Consider the following 22,413-nt stretch of genomic DNA (forward strand, 5'->3'; position numbering starts at 1 on the left):
GTACTTAGTATATTTTAATGTCACATTTAATAGCTGTACTATAAAATGACTGTCATAACACTATGCTGTGATTTTGCAAAGCTCATCAAAAACTGTAGATGGAATTTAAAACTTTTGTCAGAAAACACAACTAACTTAAAATATTTTTGTAGTAAGTTATTGAACCGCATTCACAATTCTAAACTGAGTCTGAATCCACTTTTCTTCACAGATATTACCATAAAGATAAGCTTAAATAAAAGTACCTGAAATAAATAACCAAAAAGGGAAATTATAAAATGAGCAGCGATATATTTTTGGGAAAAAAATATATAATGCCATGTTAAAAATAAAGGATTACTTATCCTTTACTAGCCTGGTCTTCTCTTTCACTCCAAATTATAATAATCTGTTCAAGTTCTAGGAGAGTGTCACTTCACAATAGTCAACTAAGATTCTTTTTCAGTGTCAAGGCTGTCCTGCCTCCCTAACCTCCACCACTCTGGTCCTAGGTACCCACACCCGCCCCCCACCATCATTTCCATAGCTTCCAAACAGCCTCCCAACAGATCCCAAGGCCACTCTGGCTGGCCTGGCTCCAAAGCATCTCTCCACCCAGCAGCCACAAGGATGTTTTTTAAATGCAAATATCTTCCCAACACTCTCCCAGCTGTTCTTAAAATAAAAACCAAGATCTTGAACAAGTTCTATGAGGCCTTGCATTAGACAGTCTCTGCCCATTGTCCAGCCTTATTTGAATTCTCTCTCCTCACTGTCTGGGATCCAGGCACATCCATCCTCTCAGTCCCTGGAAAACACTAAGTTATCCCTGTCTCAGGGCTCATGAGCATGTCCTTTCTTGAACCATAACAGCTCATTCAGATAGAGATTACTTAGCTTCTATTCACCCATCAGATATTAGCTCAAAAATCATTTCCTTGGAGCTACACATGTGACCAAATTTAACAGAACTATATACCTTTAAAAATAAGTCGATATAAAACAAGTAAACTCTACATTATACTGTTATTCCAATACTGATTTCCTGATTTTGATAAAGTACTGTCATTATAGAACATTACTTTGGGGAAAACTGGGTGAAAGGTGCATGGGAAATTCTTGTACAGTTTATCAACTTCTTGAGTCTAAAATTATTTCAAATTTTTTTAAAAAGTCACTCCTTCAGGAAAGCTTTCTATTACTCTTCTGAACAGATAAGGCACTAAGCTCACTATTTTCCTCCCTCATAACATTTAATACATTCAGAAAGTGTAAACTTTTGAGATTAATGTTAAATTTTTGTCTACCCCTGGGGAAGGAGCAAGATGGTGGAGGAGTAGGAGACCTAAATTTAGTCTGGTCCCAGGAATTCAGCTAGATAGGGATCAAACCATTCAGAACACCTACAAACTCAACAGGAGATCAAAGAAAAGAATAGCAACAACTCTGAAAAGAAAAGCGACCACTTTCTCGAAGGTAAGACCTGAGGAAAAGTGAATCAGAGGCGATATTTGGGAAGATAGACCCTGAGGGGAGGGAGCCTCCTCAGCAGAAACCAGCAAGTGATAGACCCAGGGAGCTCAAAGTCAGAACTTTTAGAAGTCTGCTCCACTGAGGGACATCACTCCAATGGCTAAGCGGGGCGGTGGGGTGCAGAACCCTCACTGAGACAGTATAGTCTTAGGACCGTAGGGGTCACAGAAAGATCGGGGGTGCCTGAGTGCAGCAGAGCTCCCAGGTATCGGAGTGGGGAAGCCAGCTGCAGAGATGGAGATGAGGAATGAGCTCTCAGCTCTGGATTGCCATAAACCATGATCCGTGGCACAGTCAGCCCACTGCTCCTCCATCAGGGACCCAACAACTGGCAGAACCAGGGAGACTCCCCTTCCTCCCCCAGGAGGAGCAGCGTGGGAGCGCACCACAGGGATCTGCTGGGTTTGGAGACTCCAAACAGGGCCGTGTGCCAGAGACAGAAACGCTCAGTCACAGGCCGGGTGAGCATGGAGTGCGGACAGAGACCAGGGAGAGAGGAGTGATTGACTGCTTTTCTCTGGGGGTGCACTGAGGAGTGGGGCCCGAGTTCTCAGCTCCTATGGGACCAGAGATTGAGAGACTGCCATTTTCACTCTCATCCTCCAAAGCTGTACAGAAAGCTTTCAGGGAACAAAAGCTGTAAGAGCAAACCCAGGTAGATTACGTAGACTGGCCCCTGACAAGGGTGGTGCAATTCCGCCTCAGGCAAAAAAGACATTTGAGAATCACTGCAACAAGCCCGTCCCCCAGAAGATCAGCAAGAACAGCTAGCCAAGACCAGGTTTACCAATCAATGAGAATGGCAAAACCCCAGCACTAGGGGAATACAGCACATAAAATTCATAGCTTTTTTCCCATGATGCTTTAGTCTTCCAAAGTTAATTTTTGAAATTTTCTTAATTTTTCTTTTTCTATATTTTTAGTTAAATTTTTCTTCTTTCCTTTTTCAACATCTTATCAATTCCTTTTTAAACTCATTCTTCATTTTTCATTTTTACATTCATTTTCTATCTCTTCATTGTATTTAAGCTTATTTTGTGTGTGTGTGTGTGTGTATATATATATATATATATATATATATAAGTTTCTCCTCCTTTGAAATTTTGGGATACAGTTGTCCTAGTCTCTCACCTGATCACATTCTCTCTTTTTTTAAAAATTCTTTTCATTCTTTTTTCAACCAACTTCTTATCGTGTCAATTCCTTTTTTAAAATCTTTTTTAATTTTCATCTTTACAGTCATATTCCATCCCTTCATCGTATTTACCCTTATTTTTGTATATATATATGTAAGTTTTTCTTTCTTTAAAATTTTGGGAGGCAATTTCTTCTAACAAAAAAAATACACCCAAAATCTAGTGGGTGGCTCTGTTATATTAACCAACCTAATTATATTCTTCTTATTTATCCCCCCTTTCTTTTCCCCCGGTTTCAGGTCTCTTCTGATTTGTTTAGTGTATATTTTTCTGGGGTCATTGTTAAACCTTTAAGATTTTTTTTAGCATTTTATTCTGTCATTGATCTATTCTCCACTGGAAAAACTGACAAGACAGAAAAACTCACCTCAAAAAAAAGAACAAGAAGCAGTACCGACTGCCAGGGACCTAATCAATACAGACATTAGTAAGATGTCAGAACTAGAGTTCAGAATGACGATTATAAAGATACTAGCTGGGCTTGAAAAAAGTATAGAATATACTAGAGAATCCCTTCCTGTAGAAATAAGAGAACTAAAATCTAACCAAGTCGAAATCAAAAAGGCTATTAACGAGGTGCAATCAAAAATGGAGGCTCTAACTGCTAGGATAAAAAAGGCAGAAAAAAAATGAGTGATATAGAAGACCAAACAATGGAGAATAAAGAAGCTGAGAAAAAGAGAATTAAACAACTACTAGATCACGAGGGGAGAATTCAAGAGATAAGTGATGCCATGAAGTGAAACAACATTAGAATAATTGGAATCCCAGAAGAAGAAGAAAGAGAGAGAGGGGCAAAAGGTATACTGGGGCAAATTATAGTGGAGAACTTCCCTAACTTGGGGAAAAAAACAGGCAACAAAATCCAGGAGGCGCAGAGAACCCACCTCAAAATCAATAAAAATAGGTCAACACCCTGACGTCTAATAGTAAAACCCACAAGTCTCAGAGACAAATAGAAAACCCTGAAAGCATCTCGGGACAAGAGGTCTGTAACCTACAAGGGTAGAAACATTAGATTGGCAGCAGACCTATCCACAGAGACCTGTCAAGCCAGGAAGGACTGGCATGATATATTCAGAGCACTAAGTGACAAAAATAAATGCAGCCAAGAATACTACATCCAGCTAGGCTGTTATTGAAAATAGAAGGAGAAATAAAAAGCTTCCATGACGGACAAAAACTGAAAGAATTTGCAAACACCAAACCAGCCCTAAAAGAAATATTGAAAGGGGTCTTCTAAGCAAAGAGAGAGCCTAAAAGTAACATAGACCAGAAAGGAACACAGACAATATACAGTAACAGTCACCTTACAGGCAATACAATGGCACTAAATTCATAACTTTCAATAGTTACCCTGAATGTAAATGGGCTAAATACCCCAATCAAAAGACACAGGCTTTCAGATTGGATAAAAAAAAAAAAAAAAAACAAGACCCATCGATATGCTGTCTGCAAGAGACTCATTTTAGACACAAAGACACCTCGAGATTGAAAGTGAGGGAGTGGAAAACGATTTACCATGTTAATGGACACCAAAGGAAAGCTGGGGTGGCAATCCTTATATCAGACAAATTAGATTATAAACCAAAGACTATAATAAGAAATGAGGAAGGACACTACATCCTAATTAAAGGGTCTATCCAACAAGAAGATCTAATAATTTTAAATATCTATGCCCCTAACATGGGAGAAGCCAATTAATAACAAAATCAAAGCAACACATTGACAAAAATACAGTAATAGTAGGGGATTTTTAAAACACCCCTCACTCAAATGAACAGATCATCTAAGCAAAAGATCAACAAGGAAATAAAGACTTTAAATGACACACTGAACCAGATGGACTTCACAGATATATTTGGAATATTCCATCTCAAGGCAACAGAATACACATTCTTCCCTAGTGTCCATGGAACATTCTCCAGAATAGATCACATTCTGGGTCACAAATCAGGTCTCAACCAGTACCAAAAGATTGGGATCATTCCCTGCCTATTTTCAGACCACAATGCTTGAAAATTGAACTGAATCAAAAGAAGAAAGTGAGAAAGAACTCAAATACATGGAAGCTAAAGGGTATCCTACTAAAGAATGAATGGGTCAACCAAGAAATTAAAGAAGAATTAAAAAAAGTCATGGAAACAAATGAAAATTAAAACACAACTGTTCAAAATCTTTGGGATACAGCAAAGACAGTCCTAGGAGGAAAGTATATAGCAATACAAGCCTTTCTCAAGAAACAAGAAAGGTCTCAAGTACACAACCTAACCCTACAACTAGAGGAGCTGGAGAAAGAACAGCAAATAAATTCTAAACCCAGCAGGAGAAGAGAAATAATAAAGATCAGAGCAGAAATCAATGAAAAAGAAACCAAAAGAACAGTAGAACAGATCAACGAAACTAGGAGCTGGTTCTTTGAAAGAATTAGCAAGATTGATAAAACCCTGGCCAGACTTATCAAAAAGAAAAGAGAAATGACCCAAATAAATAAAATCATGAATGAAAGAGGAGAGATCACAACCAACACCAAAGAAATGCAAACAATTATAAGAACATATTATGAGCAACTCTATGCCAGCAAATTAGATAATCTGGAAGAAATGGATGCATTCCTAGAGACCTATAAACTACCAAAACTGCACCAGGAAGAAATAGAAACCCTGAACAGACCCATAACCAGTAAGGAAATTGAAGCAGTCATCAAGAATCTCCGAACAAACAGGAGCCCAGGGCCAGATGGCTTCCCAGGGGAATTCTACCAAACATTTCAAGAAGAATTAATACCTATTCTTCTGAAACTGTTCCAAAAAATAGAAACGGAAGGAAAACTTCCAAACTCATTGTATGAGGCCAGCATCACCCTGATCCCAAATCCAGACAAAGACCCCATCCAAAAGGAGAACTACAGACCAGTATCCCTGATGAACATGGATGCAAAAATTCTCTCCAAAATACTAGCCAGTAGGATCCAACAGTACATTAAAAGAATTATTCACCACGACCAAGTGGGATTTATCTCTGGCCTGCAAGGTTGGTTCAACTTCCACAAATCAGTCAATCATTGTAATGATACAATACATTAATTAAAGAAAGAACAAGAACCATATGATCCTCTCAATAGATGCAGATAAAGCATTTGACAAAGTACAGCATCCTTTCTTGATTAAAACTCTTCAGAATGTAGGGATGGAGGGTACCTACCTTAATATCATAAAAGCCATCTATGAATAACCCACAGTGAATATCATACTCAACGGGGAAAAACTGAGAGCTTTTCCCCTAAGGTCAGGAACATGGCAGGGATGTCCCTATCACCACTATTGTTCAACATAGTACTAGAAGTCCTAGCCTCAGCAATCAGACAACAAAAGGAAATAAAAGGCATCTGAATAGGCAAAGAAGAAGTCAAACTCTCACTCTTTGCAGATGATATGATACTTTATGTGGAAAACCCAAAAGACTCCACCCCAAAACTCCTAGAACTCATACAGGAATTCAGTCAAGTGGCAGGATATAAAATCAATGCACAGAAATCAGTGGCATTCCTATACACCAACAACAAGACAGAAAAAAGAGAAATTAAGGAGTCGATCCCATTTACAATTGCACCCAAAATCATAAGATACCTAGGAATAAATCTAACCAAAGAGGCAAAGAATCTGTACTCAGAAAACTATAAAATACTCATGAAAGAAATGGAGGAAGACACAAAGAAATGGAAAAACGTTCCATACTCATGGACTGGAAGAACAAATATTGTGAAGATGTCAGTGCTACCCAGAGCAATCTACACATTTAATGCAATCTCTATCAAAATACCATCACCTTTTTTCAAAGAAATGGAACAAATAATCCTAAAATTTGTATGGAACCAGGAAAGACCCAAACAGCCAGAGGAATGTTTAAAAAGACAAGCAAAGCCGGTGGTATCACAATTCCGGACTTCCAGCTCTATTACAAAGCTGTCATCATCAAGACAGTATGGTACTGGCCCAAAAACAGACATATAGATCAATGGAACAGAATAGAGAGCCCAGAAATGGACCCTCATCTCTATGGTCAACTAATCTTCGACAAAGCACGAAAGAATGACCAATGGAAAAAGACAGTCTCGTCAACAAATGGTGTTGGGAAAATTGGACAGCCACACGCAAAAGAATGAAACTGGACCGTTTCCTTACACCACACACAAAAATGGACTCAAAATGGATGAAAGACCTAAATGTGAGACAGGAGTCCATCAACATCCTAAAGGAGAACACAGGCAGCAACCTCTTTGACCTCAACCGCAGCAACTTCTTCCTAGAAACATCGCCAAAGGCAAGGGAAGCAAGGGCAAAAATGAACTATTGGTACTTCATTAAGATAAAAAGCTTTTGCACAGGAAAGGAAACAGTCAACAATACCAAAAGACAACCGACACAATGGGAGAATATATTTGCAAAAGACGTATCAGATAAAGGGCTAGTATCCAAAAATCTATAAAGAACTTATTAATCTCAACACCCAAAGAACAAATGATCCAATCAAGAAATTGGCAGAAGACATGAACAGACATTTTTCCAAAGAAGACATCCAAATGGCCAACAGACACATGAAAAAGTGCTCAACATTGCTCGGCATCAGGGAAATCCAAATCAAAACCTCAATGAGATACCACCTCACACCAGTCAGAATGGCTAAAATTAAGAAGTCGGGAAACGACAGATGTTGGCGGGGATGCGGAAAAAGGGGAACCCTCCTACACTGTTGGTGGGAAGGGAAGCTGGTGCCGCCACTCTGGAAAACAGTATGGACGTTCCTCATAAAGTTGATAATAGAGCTACCCTATGACTCAGCAATTCCACTACTGGGTATTTACCCCAAGGATACAAATGTAGTGATCAGAAGGGGCACATGCACCCCAATGTTTATAGCAGCAATGTCCACAATAGCCAAACTATGGAAAGAGCCAAGATGTCCATCAACAGATGAATAGATATAGAAGATGTGGTATATATATGTGATGGAATATTATGCAGCCATCAAAAAATGAAATCTTGTCATTTGCAATGACGTGACTGGAACTATAGGGTATTAGGCTAAGCTATATAAGTCAATAAGGGAAAGACAATTATCATATGATCTCACTGATATGAGGAATTTGAGAAACAAGACAGAGGATCATAGGGGAAGGGAGGGAAAAATGAAACAAGACGAAACCAGAGAGGGAGACAAACCAAAAGAGACTCTTTTTTTTTTTTTTAAAGATTTTATTTATTTATTTGACAGAGACACAGCGAGAGAGGGAACACAAGCAGGGGGAGTAGGAGAGAGAGAAGCAAGCTTCCTGCAGAGCAGGGAGCTCGATGTGAGGCTCGATCCCAGGATCCTGGGATCATGACCTGAGCCACAAGGCAGACACTTAACAACTGAGCCACCCAGGCGCCCCCAAAAGAGACTCTTAATCTCAGGAAACAAACTGAGGGTTGCTGGAGTGGAGGGGGATGGGAGGGATGGGGTTGCTGGATGATGGACATTGGGGAGGGTAAGTAGTATGGTGAGCACTGTGAATTGTGTAAGACTGATGAATCACAGACCTATACCCCTGAAGCAAATAATACATTATATGTTAATAAAAAAAAAATAAAAGACAATATTTTTCTACCCCTCTAGAGTGTAAGCCCTTTGGGGCAGGGACCGTATCTCTTTATCTCACTATTGTACCTCCAGTAGTTAAGTCAATGCTTGGCACAGGAAATGTGTCTAATAAACATTTATTGAAGAGACTATTAAATACATGAATGAGCCAATGAGTCAATGTCCTTTGGAAGCATAAATATATATAAAGATACATATTTACATATTTAAAAGATATTGCTCAAATTATGAAGTTAATGGGATAATAAATGTCAACAGTGATCTAAACATAGATGCTTCTAACTTGGAAATGATGAAGCTAATGAGAAAAAAGTATAACAGCAACTAACATTTAGTGAATATTTAATCCTATTATTCAAGATGCTTTGCAAGCAGTTCTTTACTTAATCTTTACGATAACCATATCAAGTGTGCTATTTTCAATCTTCATTTTACAGATGAGAGACACATAGATATTTGTAACTTGCCCATGCTCAGAATAATTATATAGCAGAGGCAGCATTTGAACATGTACTTCGGCTCTTGAGTCCATAGTCTTAAGTACTACTTCTCCCCCTGGAGATAAATTCTGAAAATATTGCTTGAGAAAGTTCTAAAAAGTGAGCTATGAATTCTGAAGGTAGATTACAAACTGCTATGAAACCACCTTCTTTGAATTTTTATATTTCTACCATTTTGTACAAAGCCTTTCATGGAGCATACATAGAAGCATTTGCACACATACACACATGACTTTGGTGAATAAATGAAGGTAAAGCAAACTGAGGAAAAGAGAAAAGACAAAACTATAGGTAAGAGAATTGGTTTCCATCCAATCACCAGTCTTTTATTCTTAATTTCAAAATGGATGCTGGTTGGGAGTTTTCTTTTTTCTTTTGTTGCGGGGGGAGGTGGTTTCTAAAATTTAGTGAAGCAGAGCAAAATAGGCAGCAGAGTGAATGGGGGCTCCCAAACAAATCAAGGTTATTTGAAATACTAGCTAAGTGAGGAAAATTAAAGAAATTAAGAATGTAAAAAGAAAGAAATGAGGAAATCACAGAGCAGATTAATCAACTATCACCAGGCTATCAGCAATAACAAGAAGTAATTCATCAATACTTCAGATATTGTTCCATCTTTTGAGCAATGGGCCTCATCACAGAGATGAGAAATAAGAAACATGTCATACTTAGGATTTTTTTTTTAAATCAAGTCCCTCTATTGTCAAGAAAATGCTTTTAAGTGTACACGTTGGTTGATTTTGTGACATATTCTTAACCTTACTAGGTAGGTACAGCTCTGCTGAGACCAATTAACTCAGAAAGCCACACTCTGCAATGGGGCTTTAAGGATCAGTAAAATAGCTGGGATATTTTCCTTGCTGCAGACAGCTGGATGTTGCTAATTTAGCTATTTTAAATTGGGGGGGGGGAAGGAGGAGGGAAAGGCAAGGTTTTTATTTTGCCACACATCTGTAAATTCAGAGAAAGGCAAAACAGGGAAGCCATCAAGAAGCTTGGGAAATGAACTGGATTTCTCCCTGCTCTCCTCAGTGAGCAGGTCTCTCATAACTGGCTTGAAGAAATCAGCACACTTTCTTTTCAGGTTACATACACCGAACGGAATCTGACCAAATTGCTGGGTTAAGCAGCAGTTTCCCTTTTCTGTTTTTGATAGTTTCACTGAAATATAATCTACACAACATACAGATCATCCACTTAAGGTGTACATTTCAATGGCATTTAGTATGTTTTTACTCCGTTAGTACCATCACTCCAATCTAATTTTAGAACATTTTCATCACCCAAGCAATTTACCTTTTAAAGGATGGTTTAAATGATTTGTGATATACATACATACCCAAATAGTCACAATCTAAAGTAAAAACAAAAAAGGTATTTTTTAATGAATATTAACGTTCTCAGTGTGAAATGGCCTATCTGCTGAGAGGTGTGCATTTTGATGACATAAGAAAGACATCGTCTCCATTTCTAACCTCATCTTGGAAGGTCCAACTGTATGACTTAGGCTACTTCTCAGAAGTGATTCTGCAAAATGCAAAAGGAACAAATTGCCCTGCCCTTTAATCTAATTATTTTCCTTATTTTTTTCTTACAGAATAATTTATGACCATATCAAAAGCCATTTACTCTCTTCTGTACCAAGCTCACCTCCACCTCCAGCTTTCTGTCCAATGGCCCCTATATTAGAGTATTTGCCTATAGTAAATATCTATAACTACTCTCTCTGAGCAGCTCAAAAAAAAAAAAAAAAATGCATTACAAGAAGCAACAGAAGGATGGAACACTTTCCATTAATTAGGCCCCAGCCAAATTAACTTTAAATCGGTAATTCTGAGAGAGGAGCTGGGTTTTTTTTAAGCTTAACTAGCTTGACTAAATATGCTTCATAATTTTTCCTCTTGATCTTCAGTTTAATTCACAGGACAAGAGTTTCAAGAATCTCTTATGTATGGGTCTTTATAGAGAAGCAAGCTAGGTCATTAACATGGTATGAGGAAACCTGGTTTACCAACCACCAAAATTTTGATAATCTGTAGGTCAAATAAAAAAGCGTTTTAGCACACCACCTCATAGAACTGCTCAACAACAATGTTGGCTATATGTTTTTGAAATAATGATATAACAGCTAACATTTATTAAAAACCTATTATGTGCCATCTGCTGATTTGTGTTTTACATTAACCCATTCAATGCTCACAAAGCCCAAGAGTAGGCCCTCTCCTATACAATCATCGTGATTATCATCATCATCATCACTCACATTTTAAAGACCGAGAAACTGAGATAAAGAGCATGGTGTATCATGCTCCAGATTAAAGATGACAGCCAGAACTTAAAACCAGACTCTGGCTTTAGAGCTCACTTTCTCAACCATTACCCCACAATGCCCATCAGGAAATACATAAGGTAAGAATTGTTACCCTAGTGCCGAGATGCCAGCCTGTTCTCTAATGCCAACAGACACAGTGATACAATACCAAAGAGGGGGGAAAACTAATTGCTTTCCTACAGGATAGGAATACAGTGAGTAGACAGGGACTAAGGAAGGGTCCTTACAACAAGGGAGGAAAATGAGGGAGCATTCACCATCTGAGACGGAAAAATGCAAAAAGCAACAGAAAATGGATGAATTAAGCCATTTGAGGAATTAAACTATCAAAAGTTGTGTTTCTAATGAAGATCCAATAAGAATTCAGGTCAAATTACAGTTGTCAAAGTGTAAACTCAAGTCCAGAATGCAACAGTAAGCCGTAAGTGATTTCATTAGAGTGAAACCAGTTTAATGAAAGAAGGTGTTAAAAGCAGGTTTGTAGCCCACACCTAGGTTAAAAAAAAAAAAAAAAAAAAAAAAAAAGACTAGTGAATAGAAATCTAAAGCTACACGTGAAATAAAACTACCAAAACTGTTACGAAAATTCAGCCAAAAGAAAAATACTTCAGGAAAACGCTAATATAAATTTACTTTTAATTTGCATGCATGTTATCACAGAATTGACCTCAATCAGACCACTGCCTAAGACAAAATTTGACCTCAATCGGACTACAGCTTAAACCAGAATGAACCTCAATAGGACCACCACCTAAGCCAGAAAACTGGCTGGACTGACATGAGGAAGAACTACTGTTTGTGCTCGAACAGAAGTCACACTGAGACCACGGCTCTACCATGTGTACACACATTCAAGAAACAACAAGCAAAATCATTTCAAGCACTCAAGACACAGATGAAAAGAAGTAAGATCCATGCATATATCCAGCCTCTTAAAATAATGGTGGGGATCTGTGGGGCATTTTAAATTGGCAATGGCAAAGACTACAATTTTCTGCTAAAAGGATATTATCACAATTTTTCAACCTGGGTTTGAACCAAGGCTCCTAAGAGCTCTCCTACTTAATGCAACATCACACCCAGCACTTTACTGTGACTTCCACACAGCAGATGATAATCCTGACTCCTTGGCTCTTTGGAGTTAATCATCTCAAAAGGCAATGAGCAGAACACATTAAATTAGCACGGTAAACTAAAGTGGCTTCTTTCATTTCCCCACCCACACACAGTCCTCTTTCTCAAAAGGGCAAACACATTTTTAAAAATTATTTCATAGTTCTCAAATGGCTCTGACAAGCTACTATTAAATTTTGAAATAGAACTCCTGATTCCTTGTATAAATGCCAAATACAGTTAGGTAAAAGGAAAAACAAATATGGCTACATGGGCTAATCAAAGCATAGAGTAACAAACCAGTGAACCCACTAGTGGAAACTTCAACAATACATTTATATGATGATGAAAAAATCTAATTCTTCTTCAGGGCTACTTAGGGTGTCTGGGTTTTTTTCAGTGTTTGATGAAAAGGTAGTGGCATAATTTAGCAGGTTATAATCTAGATCCTATTTTCCCCATTGTTCCTTAAACATCCTTAAATGACTAAAATCACATCCCCAACTGTACCATATGTTTTCATGTACCACGAATATCCTCCAACAGATTGATAAGGGATGTTCTTTCTTCTTTCAAAATGTACCTTCAAAAATATGGCCAATTTTTCCTCTCACCAAAAACTCTCAGGTTACACATCCTATTCAACAATGCCAAATGAATCTGCTGAAGGGAGAACATACTAAAGCAAGGCTGAGTAGACCTGGGCAAAACTAAACAAATTAATCTGGCAAAGTCTGTCCCCTTTCTTCAGTTGCCATGGGAAGAGTGAGAGAGAATGGATTCTGTTTCAGCTTACATCTTGAGGTTGAAAGCTGTTATATAAATATATAACCCGGTAAACATCTTAAGGAAAAGTTGCTAATGTGGCCTCTGTTTTTCCTTTTGGAAGGCTGCTATAAAGGAAGTGTGGTGAAGGGGGAGGGAGAAGGAGAAGGAGAGGAGCACAAGGGAAAGGAGTAGGTGATGATCATCTGTAGTGTAGATTGTTTTTTAAAACAATTTTAAGAGTACTTGACATCTGTCTGCCACATTCCACCAGAGATTTAAACAAAAGTAAAGCTGCTCAGTAGAAGAACATTTCTACTTATCCGGAAGGATAACTTCATGGATGTATGACAATTATATCTGGTAACTTTAAGGAAATCTCTAACTGCGATCTGAAATAAAAGTGGATTCCCAGGGTGCTGAAAGGCTTTTGCCAAAAATTAACAATTGTAAAACAACATACTTCTCTCATTCTAGCCAAAACAGAAAAATAAAGCCATATGCCTGATTTCTTTAATAAACTAAATTTAGATTACAACTTTAAAATAGATTTTGACATAAATGGCTTTAAACTAACAAGAGCATCTTTCACTTGGGTCTTTTCCCAGTTAATTATTTGCTGGCATTGTCCTAGACATTCCTTGGCGTCACCTTAAACCAACACTCTCAAGTGCTAATTAGGAGACTATATACATTATTAACCAGAGAATGTGCTTAATACATGCCTGTCCCATATGTATCCTGTTATTAAGGTGATTCCTTTCACTCCTAGAAAACTCTCTTTAGAAAACAGAGCCCCTGTTTAAACAAAGAAATTGGCGGCTATTGAAGAAATTTTTGTCAGAATTCAATTAATAGGTAGGGGCCAACATGACACAGGATCTTTGTCTTTGAAACATCCTCGGCATGAATCAAATTTAATCTTACTGAAATAGTCAGCAGAGGGAAAAGTTAATGACTGCAGGTGTTATACATTTTCATAGTACCAGGGGACTCCCAAAGAGAATAGCCAACTCGCTCAGGAGCTACACCACTGCGAAGAAACCAGCCATGTCAGAGAGCCCAAGCCAGAGACATGCGTTTCTCCAGTCCTATCTCTTCCAAAAGGCCATGGGCCAGATGGGAAAAGAAACATATGTAAACAAGGTAGACCTAATGATTTCCTAATTACGAAGGAGATACGATCTTCTCATTAATTGGCAAGCTAATCGACCACAATCTCAGTTTCATAAACTGAGTCCAATAAACCAAACTTCGGTGTCTGTACTCCACAGAATTCTCCTCACACTTCCACGCCGTTCACCCGGCCACAAAGTTGTCAGTTCTGCTTGATTTGTTTGAATACGGTACTCGACGACAGCTGTCGGAAACAGTACATTAGAACAGCTGCTAGGACAGCTACAAGGGGCTTGGAAGTTTAATTGGGCTCAATGTGACATTGTGCATTTTTCTAGACATAGAAATATCCGCAAAACGAAAGACATTTCTAATGGGTCTGAACGGTGTTCACTTATTGGCACCACCAACTGGTTAACCCCAGTTTGAGTTATGTCATCGGCCTCACAGTATCTTTGCCACCGGGCTGGTAAGACTATCAAAAAAAAAAAAAAAAAGACAAAACAGTAGGAGCAGTGAGATGCACAAGAAAAGGGGCATTAAGAGCGAGAGGAAATGGTAAGGAAGTCACGTCAATAATCTCTTTCAAAGGCTGGCCGGTAGCCAAGGAGGATCCCACAGTGTCTCAGGATTTACTTCCAAAGGAAACGTATTCAGAGGCCCTGAGCCTGGTGCCACTGCAAACAAAACCACTCATTCTGGTCTCAGCCCCGCAGAGAAGGGAGAACGGCTTACTGTCGGCGTCCGCGCGGAGGAAGAGAGCGAGGAGCAGCAACAGCGGCCTGGCGACGTGCACCATCCTGCAGCTCGGCAGCAGCGAGCACGGGCAGTTTGGGGTCACCGCCTCTGAAGCGGCAGCGAGTCCGTCCGGTCTGGAATTTCAGCTGGAACTCTTTCAGAGCCTGCAAGGGCAGAGGAAGGGAAATAAAGGAAAGAAAAGAGAAAGACACTTAGGTTTCTTACTCTCTTCCCCTTGTTCCATCACCACCACCACCACCACGAGAGACACAATCCATTGTAGAGACACAAGAAACTGTAACTGGGATGCCTTTGTATGAGAAGGACAGTAACTTGGTTTGTTAAATGGGGCGGCCCGAGCACATCTTGTTCCCATTGTCGGGCTCTCCTAAAGACAACCACCTTGAATTCCACTCTCTGCTCATGCCACCTTTTGGGCAGAGCACTGTGAGAAGCAACTGTCACTTCTCATGAAACACTCCATGAATACATCGGTGGAAGAAAGCACAGCAACACTATGAGAAAGATTTAAGAGAAGCACCACCGTGCTGGATAAAAGTCTATTATTGACAGAATAATGGAAGCTGCTTTCTTGGCACGAGGGGAAGTGACAGGGCTAATTCAACTTCTCCAGCTAAATAGGAGAGGTTAGGATTTTTTACACTAGCGCATTTGGCTTCTTCCCTGAAGACACATCAATGTTCGAGTCTAGTTTGGCTTCAATAAGTCAAAACAATAGTTAGCATGAGCCTGTTTGACTTAACAGGATTTTTATATGTCTCCTGGGCAATAGCTTAGTTTTCTCAATCTTCTATGTAAAATCTCTAAGCCACAAACTATTTTTAGAGAGCCTACTGCGTGCAAATGCACTCAGTATAAAGTGCCATGAAGTACAAAAATGAGTCAGATTCTATCCTCTGTGACTTTCCAGTTTAGTAGGGAAAATAAAACAGACACATCAGATGACTAGTATAAGTTAATAAGTGATGAGTGCCAGGAAGGAAAACCAAATAATGCCATAAAAGATAGGATCAGGAATGGTATCCTAGATAAAGTGGTATCTCAAAGTGAGCCTGGGAGTACAGGAAGGATTTAACCAAGAAGAGGGAAAAGCATTCCAGGAATTCTGTACAAAGGCAGGGTGGTGGGAAAGGAACTTTGGAAAAGATGAGTGTCCAGGTTTGGCTGGAGTAGGGCTTCCCAAACTTCCATATGCATCAGAATCACCTGGAAAGCTTGTTAAAACAGATAGCTGGGTGAAAAAAAAAAAAAAAAAAACAGATAGCTCGGCACCCCCCTCCCCCGCCCCATGTGTGGTCCACTAGGTCTGTGATGGGAGTCTAACAAGTTCCTGAATGATGCTGATGCAGCTGGTGCAGGGACCACATTGAGACTGCTGGGTTGGAGTGATGAATTCATTAGGAAAGCAGAAGAAAATGAGGCAAAACAAAATGGTTCAGGCTAGAAAAGAAAAGAAAACAAAGAAAAAAGAAAAGGAAAGAAAAGAAAAGAGAAAAGAAAAGGTCACGGTGAGCTCTGAATGCCAATCTAAGTCAAGCAGCCTTCCCACAGCAAACCACAAATAAAGCTACTTAGTGTTTCTGAGCAGAAGCAAGGGAATGGGCTTTGAGAAGATGAACTGACACGTAAATGTGGCACTATTAGGCCAGAGCGAGAGTCCCAGGTGAAAAGTAACACAGACCACAGGGTGATGGTGGGAGCTGAAGAGAAGGGAAGCCATGACTGACGCTCCAAGCACTAATTTGAAGTATGACTCTTCGGCTGATAAATAGTTGCTCCTATAGGAAGCTTCAACAAATCTAGCACAGCATCTTACACAGAGTAGGCTCTGAATATATAGAGAGAGCACTGAATTCTATTGCTTCCTCTATCATGGTGAAAACTTGAGCATGATAATCAGAATTCCTGTGCCAAATGAAACCGTATACCTTTAAGATTTGTATATTGGAATATCTGAAACACGTACAAAATTCTTGACAGGAAATACTAGAGATATCCAGAAATAACCTAATCCACTAAAATAACTTGTACTTGAAAAAGTATTATAGCGCAGATACTATAAGCCGTCTTTTCTGAAACTGAGCTTGAGCCTGGGAATAACATTTTTTTAAAGATCTTATCTTTTTCATTACTATGCATGTGTCCTTTGAATGCAGGAAAGATAAGACTAAATGCAAAGGTGGGGGATCATTGTAATTACCCATCCACTCCCTAGCCCTTTTTATTTTTAACCAATTGGCAGGTGGCATGAAGCAGCAAGTTAGATATTGAAACACATCCACTTGAAACCAAAAGCTAGCCAGCTGCCCCAAATCTGCTATTGTTATCAATCACACTGGGAAAATAACTTATCAGGCAGTTCACAGCTATCGAAAGCTAAAATTCTCAAAACTTCATAGGAAAAGTGCTAAAGGAATCCGCTCTGCTCCCCTCCCCCTTGCACTGTTCCTGTCCTCAGGCCAGCATTTCAAATGACAGCAAAGTCCAGGAGACGTCAGTCCTGTCGGACTCAATTTGTGTCTGTGCAAGCGTATCAGAGCCAACTGCTCCGTGATGGCTCGGTGCGATCACGGAGATGGAGACGCATGAAATGCTCTCTCAGGGAAGAAGTGATTTGGCTTTTTCCTCTACCCGACTAAAGTGGCATAAGAAGACCAAATTCTTCCAAATGAACCTACAAATGTTACCTCTGGACTTAAAACGGTAATAGGATCTAGGAATGAATGCAGCTAGAGAACATATATATTTATCCTGAAATGGGCTACATATGTCCTTGGCCCGGATATGACAAAAGGAGATCAGAGGTGTGAAGATAAGACCTATTCTAGATGTTCATTCCAGCTAATCTCCACTCCATATCTTGTTTATTACTTGGCAACATTGCCAAAAGGGAAATGCTGGCTTGCATATCAGTAATGTGGAGTTTAAATTTTAGAACAAAAATGGGAAATGGATTTTTAAGGAAACACTGACAGCGAAAATAATGAGGATGAGCAAATATTACAAGCAGTTTCTATTAGCCTAGAGAAAGGGTTGCCAAGCACTTTGCAGTGAAAAGAGCAGGAAAAGGGGTTCAGAGATATTAAAAGTACCATGGTTTAGCTTATAACACAAATGATTGTGCATGTGTCCAATAGCCCCCTATTGGATTTTTATATGCCTTGCCCTCTGTGTCTTTCCTTAACTGGGACATTCATATAAAACTGAACCATGTAGCTAAGTTTAAAATGAAACGGGAAAAAAAAAAAAAAATATATATATATATATATATATATATTTAAAGCTCTCTGGTCTCTTATTGCTCAGGGGACAAAGATCTTAAGGAACAATAATTTTGTTGATTTTCAATTAGCCGAATATCTACTTTTGTATTTCTGTACGTGCATGGCTACAGAAGCTGACAGTTCAGAGGGCCAGGTGCACAACGTGATTGGAAATGGGATAACAAAGAGTGCACTTGCCTAAAAGCCTTCACAGGTCACTGTTTCAAGGGATCCCATAAGCTGCATGGACACAACTCTTTCTCTTCAATTTAACATTGGAACCCTTTCCTGTAACAAGTATCTTCATATTCAAACTAATATGAATCTGAAGGATTTTTTTTTCAGCTTTCTGTATTGTGGTATGTGTTCCTACAGATTGTGTTAACATAACAGAAAAAAAGGCAAAATGGAACTTTTCTTTCTTTAAAAATAGGACCCTCGGTCCCTCAGCAAAGTGAATGATTGTAGGTTTTATGCAGGAAATATGCAAAATGAGTGTGCAAAATCTTGTGATATGAGGAAGCGGCGAGACTTTCAAGAACTAATAGGTTATATCCAAAAACAAGGAGCCAAGGTGATGAGGCCCCATCAACTAAATGTAGGAAAATCTGGCAACAAGGGCAACAGTAGCTACAATTCACTGAAACACATTCTACTAAAATCCATGGGTTCATAAGTTTAAAAATAATTTTAAAAAATTACATCGTTCACTCTAGAAGGGAGTTAAAGAATCAAATCATTATTCTGAAAAGAGGGAGAGAAAGGTAAAGAGATTAAACAAAATCTCCACAGAACTTAAAACAAAACAAAACAAAAACCTGCTGTCACTAGAAAACTAGATATCATTGTTTATCTCATTGTTTATCAGGTTGCTACTTTCGGGCTTATCTGACAACACCCTGCTCTCAGTTCTAGCCATCTTAGATGTCTATGATACTTAACTGAGCATTTACCCATAAAGATAGCCATTAAGTTGGGGGCATGGTGTGCTAAAGGAGGAAGTCCCAAAATGTTGTGACTTCTTTTTATCCACCTCCCAAACCGGTCTGGTCTCTCTCAATCGCCTAGGGCAGGTTTCCAATCATTTAAGAGAAACAACCATTTGTGCACAAGATGTGCTACCAGGAAACTCCAATTTGTAAAACAGATACTAGCAGGACTGCTGTGGCTGAAGCGAGGGGTGGAGGGGCCTGGAGTTTAGAGCAAGCTGGCAGAGGCTTCTGAGGGCCATCTGTGAACTCCCTGCCCTCAGTGCACAGTGACAACACAAGGACATGAAAGGAAAAAACAAAAATAAATTTTCAACATTTCACTTATTCATGAGAATTTTCCACCAGGAGATAGCAGCCTAAATATTTTATCATGAGCTAGGACAAGAATCCTCCAGCGCTATCCAATAAAACTTTCTGCAGAATAGAAGTGTTCTTTATCTGCACTAATACTTGGATAATTTAAACATACCTAGTGAAACAGGAGAAGTAAACATTTTATTGTATTTAAATTTAATTTCAGGTTAAACAACCACATGTGGCCAGTGGCTGCCCTTTTGAACAGCACAAACTATGGTTACATATTTCACCAGCATTGAGCACAATAGCTATAAACAAGGCATAGGTTTTCAGGGTTGGAGACAGAATCAGTGAGTTGGGAACCCTTAGTCCTTGCAGTCCTGGCTTTCTCATAATCAGATTCTAAAGATGCATTGTGTTATATGAGGAAATCCACTTAACCTCTACGACACTCACTTCTCCATCCCCATCCCCTACCCTGCCAAAAAACAAGTGTCTTTCTCTTAAAAAAAAAAACACTCCACAGAATGTAAAGGAAGGATCAGTAAGTGGTCAAGTGTACAACTGGGAAGTGTCCAAACAGAAGTGTTGTTATTAAAAAGAAACATTTTTGATTCATATCGTAGGTAGAAAAGTTTTATTTCTCACTGGTGAAAGTCCTTCTTTGGGATGCTTATAGAAATGGAAATTTTTTTTTTTTTTAAAGATTTTATCTATTTATTTGACAGAGACACAGCGAGAGAGGGAACCCAAGCACGGGGAGTGGGAGAGAGAGAAGCAGGCTTCCCGCAGAGCAGGGAGCCTGATGCGGGTCTCGATCCCAGGACCCCGGGATCATGACCTGAGCCGAAGGCAGCCGCTCAACGACTGAGCCACCCAGGCATCCCGAAATGGAAACTTCTGACAGCAAATGTGTGCCATGTCACATAGACAGGAAAGATGAGCAGATCTGTACACATCCATAGGTAATGATCTGTATAGTTCTTATGAAATGGCCACATTCACCTGATCAACATGAGTGAGGATGATGCCAAACGTTCTTAAATACATGCAGCACTGAAAGCCTCAAAGCCCATCATGGAAAACACACTGAGAAAAAGGACAATGGATAAAGGTTATTAAGTTAAATAAAGCACTGATAAAATAACTGTTTATCCAATCCATGCCTGGGTAAAACACTCAAATCAAAAGGATATTAAGAATTATTCTTATGAGTGAAAGTCAAATCTTCTCAAAATTATTATACTATTTCCCATAATAGCACATCATATCAAAAACTCTATTTTTTAATATTTTGCCCTAGATATGATTACATGGCAATAAGTTGGGGGAAAAAAGAGACTTGATGAGCTGCCACATATAAATACAAAGTAATAACCCAATCATCTAATTTTTGGCGTAGGCTATGACTTAATATGAAGACAGGTGACTGTAAGTAAGCACACAGTAATTCTTTGAAGAAATCGACTGAATTATAAGAATATCTGAAGAGTAAAATGATATCAATATGGACACTATAAAAGGCTCTTTACATGTTTAGTTTGTTTGTTTTTTTTTTTAATAAAGATTTTATTTATTTATTCATGAGAGACAGAGAGAGAGAGAGAGGCAGAGGGAGAAGCAGGCTCCCAAGGAGCAGGGAGCCCGATGTGGGACTCGATCCCAGGACCCTGGGATCATGACCTGAGCCGAAGGCAGACGCTTAACCATCTGAGCCACCCAGGCGCCCTACATGTTTAGTTTTAATACATACAGAGAAAAGCCAATTATCTGAGCTTAATATAGTATGACTCACTTTCCAAATTACTATTGATAACATCTCTACAAGATGTCAAAACTTTGCATTTGAGGCAGACATAAATATTAGTTACTTTCATTAATGACAAAATGACATGATTAAGTTTGATCATCCTTTTCCCTTTCAAGAAGTAAAAGTGAAGTACGCCATGAGAAATAAGCAGATAAAGAGGAAAAAGATAACACCTTATGTCCCTGCCTATCTATTTTCTCTCTACAAACGGAACTATAATTCTGATTTGAAAAAGAGGATTTTTTTTTTTAAGAGGATAATTTTAAAGCATCTAACTTCTTTAAATGATTATTGCATGTGATTACCTCCATCTAGTTTTATATGATGCCGATGGAAACTGGCAATGGAAAAGTTCAAAGACAAGTCTATTCAACATGCTATTGGGACTCTGCTATGTGTTCCATTCTTCCAAAAACACATATTAAAAGTGAGTAACTGATCACTCTCACAAAGTAGAGATAGATATTCAATCCAGCCACTTCTTACCCAAACAACAGAACAGATTATTATTTTAATCTTTGGGCATTTTTAAATGGATGTGAAACCATCATTCTTAACTCACTATACCTGATTTTCTTTTTCATTACCTTAAAATCAAAAAGGGTGTTCCTTCTTTCACACACGCAAAATATGTTTTGTTTAAAATGTATTTAGCTTTGGGGTGCCTGGGTGGCTCAGTCAGTTAAGCATCTGTCTTCAGCTCAGATCATGATCCTGGGATGGAGCCCCCACCATCCGGTCCCCTGCGGGGAGTCTGCTTCTCCCTCTCCCTCTGACCCTCCCCTCCACTCATGCTCTCTCTCACTGTCTTGCTCTCTCTCTCTCAAATAAATAAATAAAATCTTAAAAAAAATAAAATGCATTTAGTTTTTAAAATATATTATGGGTAATAATGTGTTAATTTTTATTATGTCCATTTTATTTGTTCTATTTCCATCAACACACAGTGGAAAAGAAATCTAGCAATACATGATATATTTTACTTACTATGAAAAGTAAATTTTTAAATTTGTGGGGAAATTACTATTCCCCTTTGGCATTGATCACTTTTTTTCCCTGAAAAGATTTTTAAGACAAAATGAAGGCCTTTAAATTGCTTTTAAATCCTTCCTTAC

General features: G+C 38.8%; 1 protein-coding gene across 2 annotated transcripts in view; it reads right to left on the reverse strand.

Moving 5' to 3' along the window:
* PTPRD (protein tyrosine phosphatase receptor type D) overlaps positions 1 to 22,413 on the reverse strand; it is a 2,419,801-nt gene that overhangs the window by 428,595 nt on the left and 1,968,793 nt on the right. For both annotated transcript variants that reach the window (XM_064580091.1, XM_064580092.1), the window contains one exon: positions 14,913 to 15,079. In XM_064580091.1, the coding sequence (XP_064436161.1) occupies positions 14,913 to 14,976 (64 nt within the window). In that variant the 5' untranslated portion in view covers positions 14,977 to 15,079. The remainder of the gene's footprint in view (positions 1 to 14,912; positions 15,080 to 22,413) is intronic.

Source organism: Mirounga angustirostris, unplaced genomic scaffold, assembly GCF_029215605.1.
Source record: "Mirounga angustirostris isolate CCGP_5_RB_7025 unplaced genomic scaffold, mMirAng1.0.hap1 SCAF_15, whole genome shotgun sequence".
Classification (NCBI taxonomy): domain Eukaryota; kingdom Metazoa; phylum Chordata; class Mammalia; order Carnivora; family Phocidae; genus Mirounga; species Mirounga angustirostris.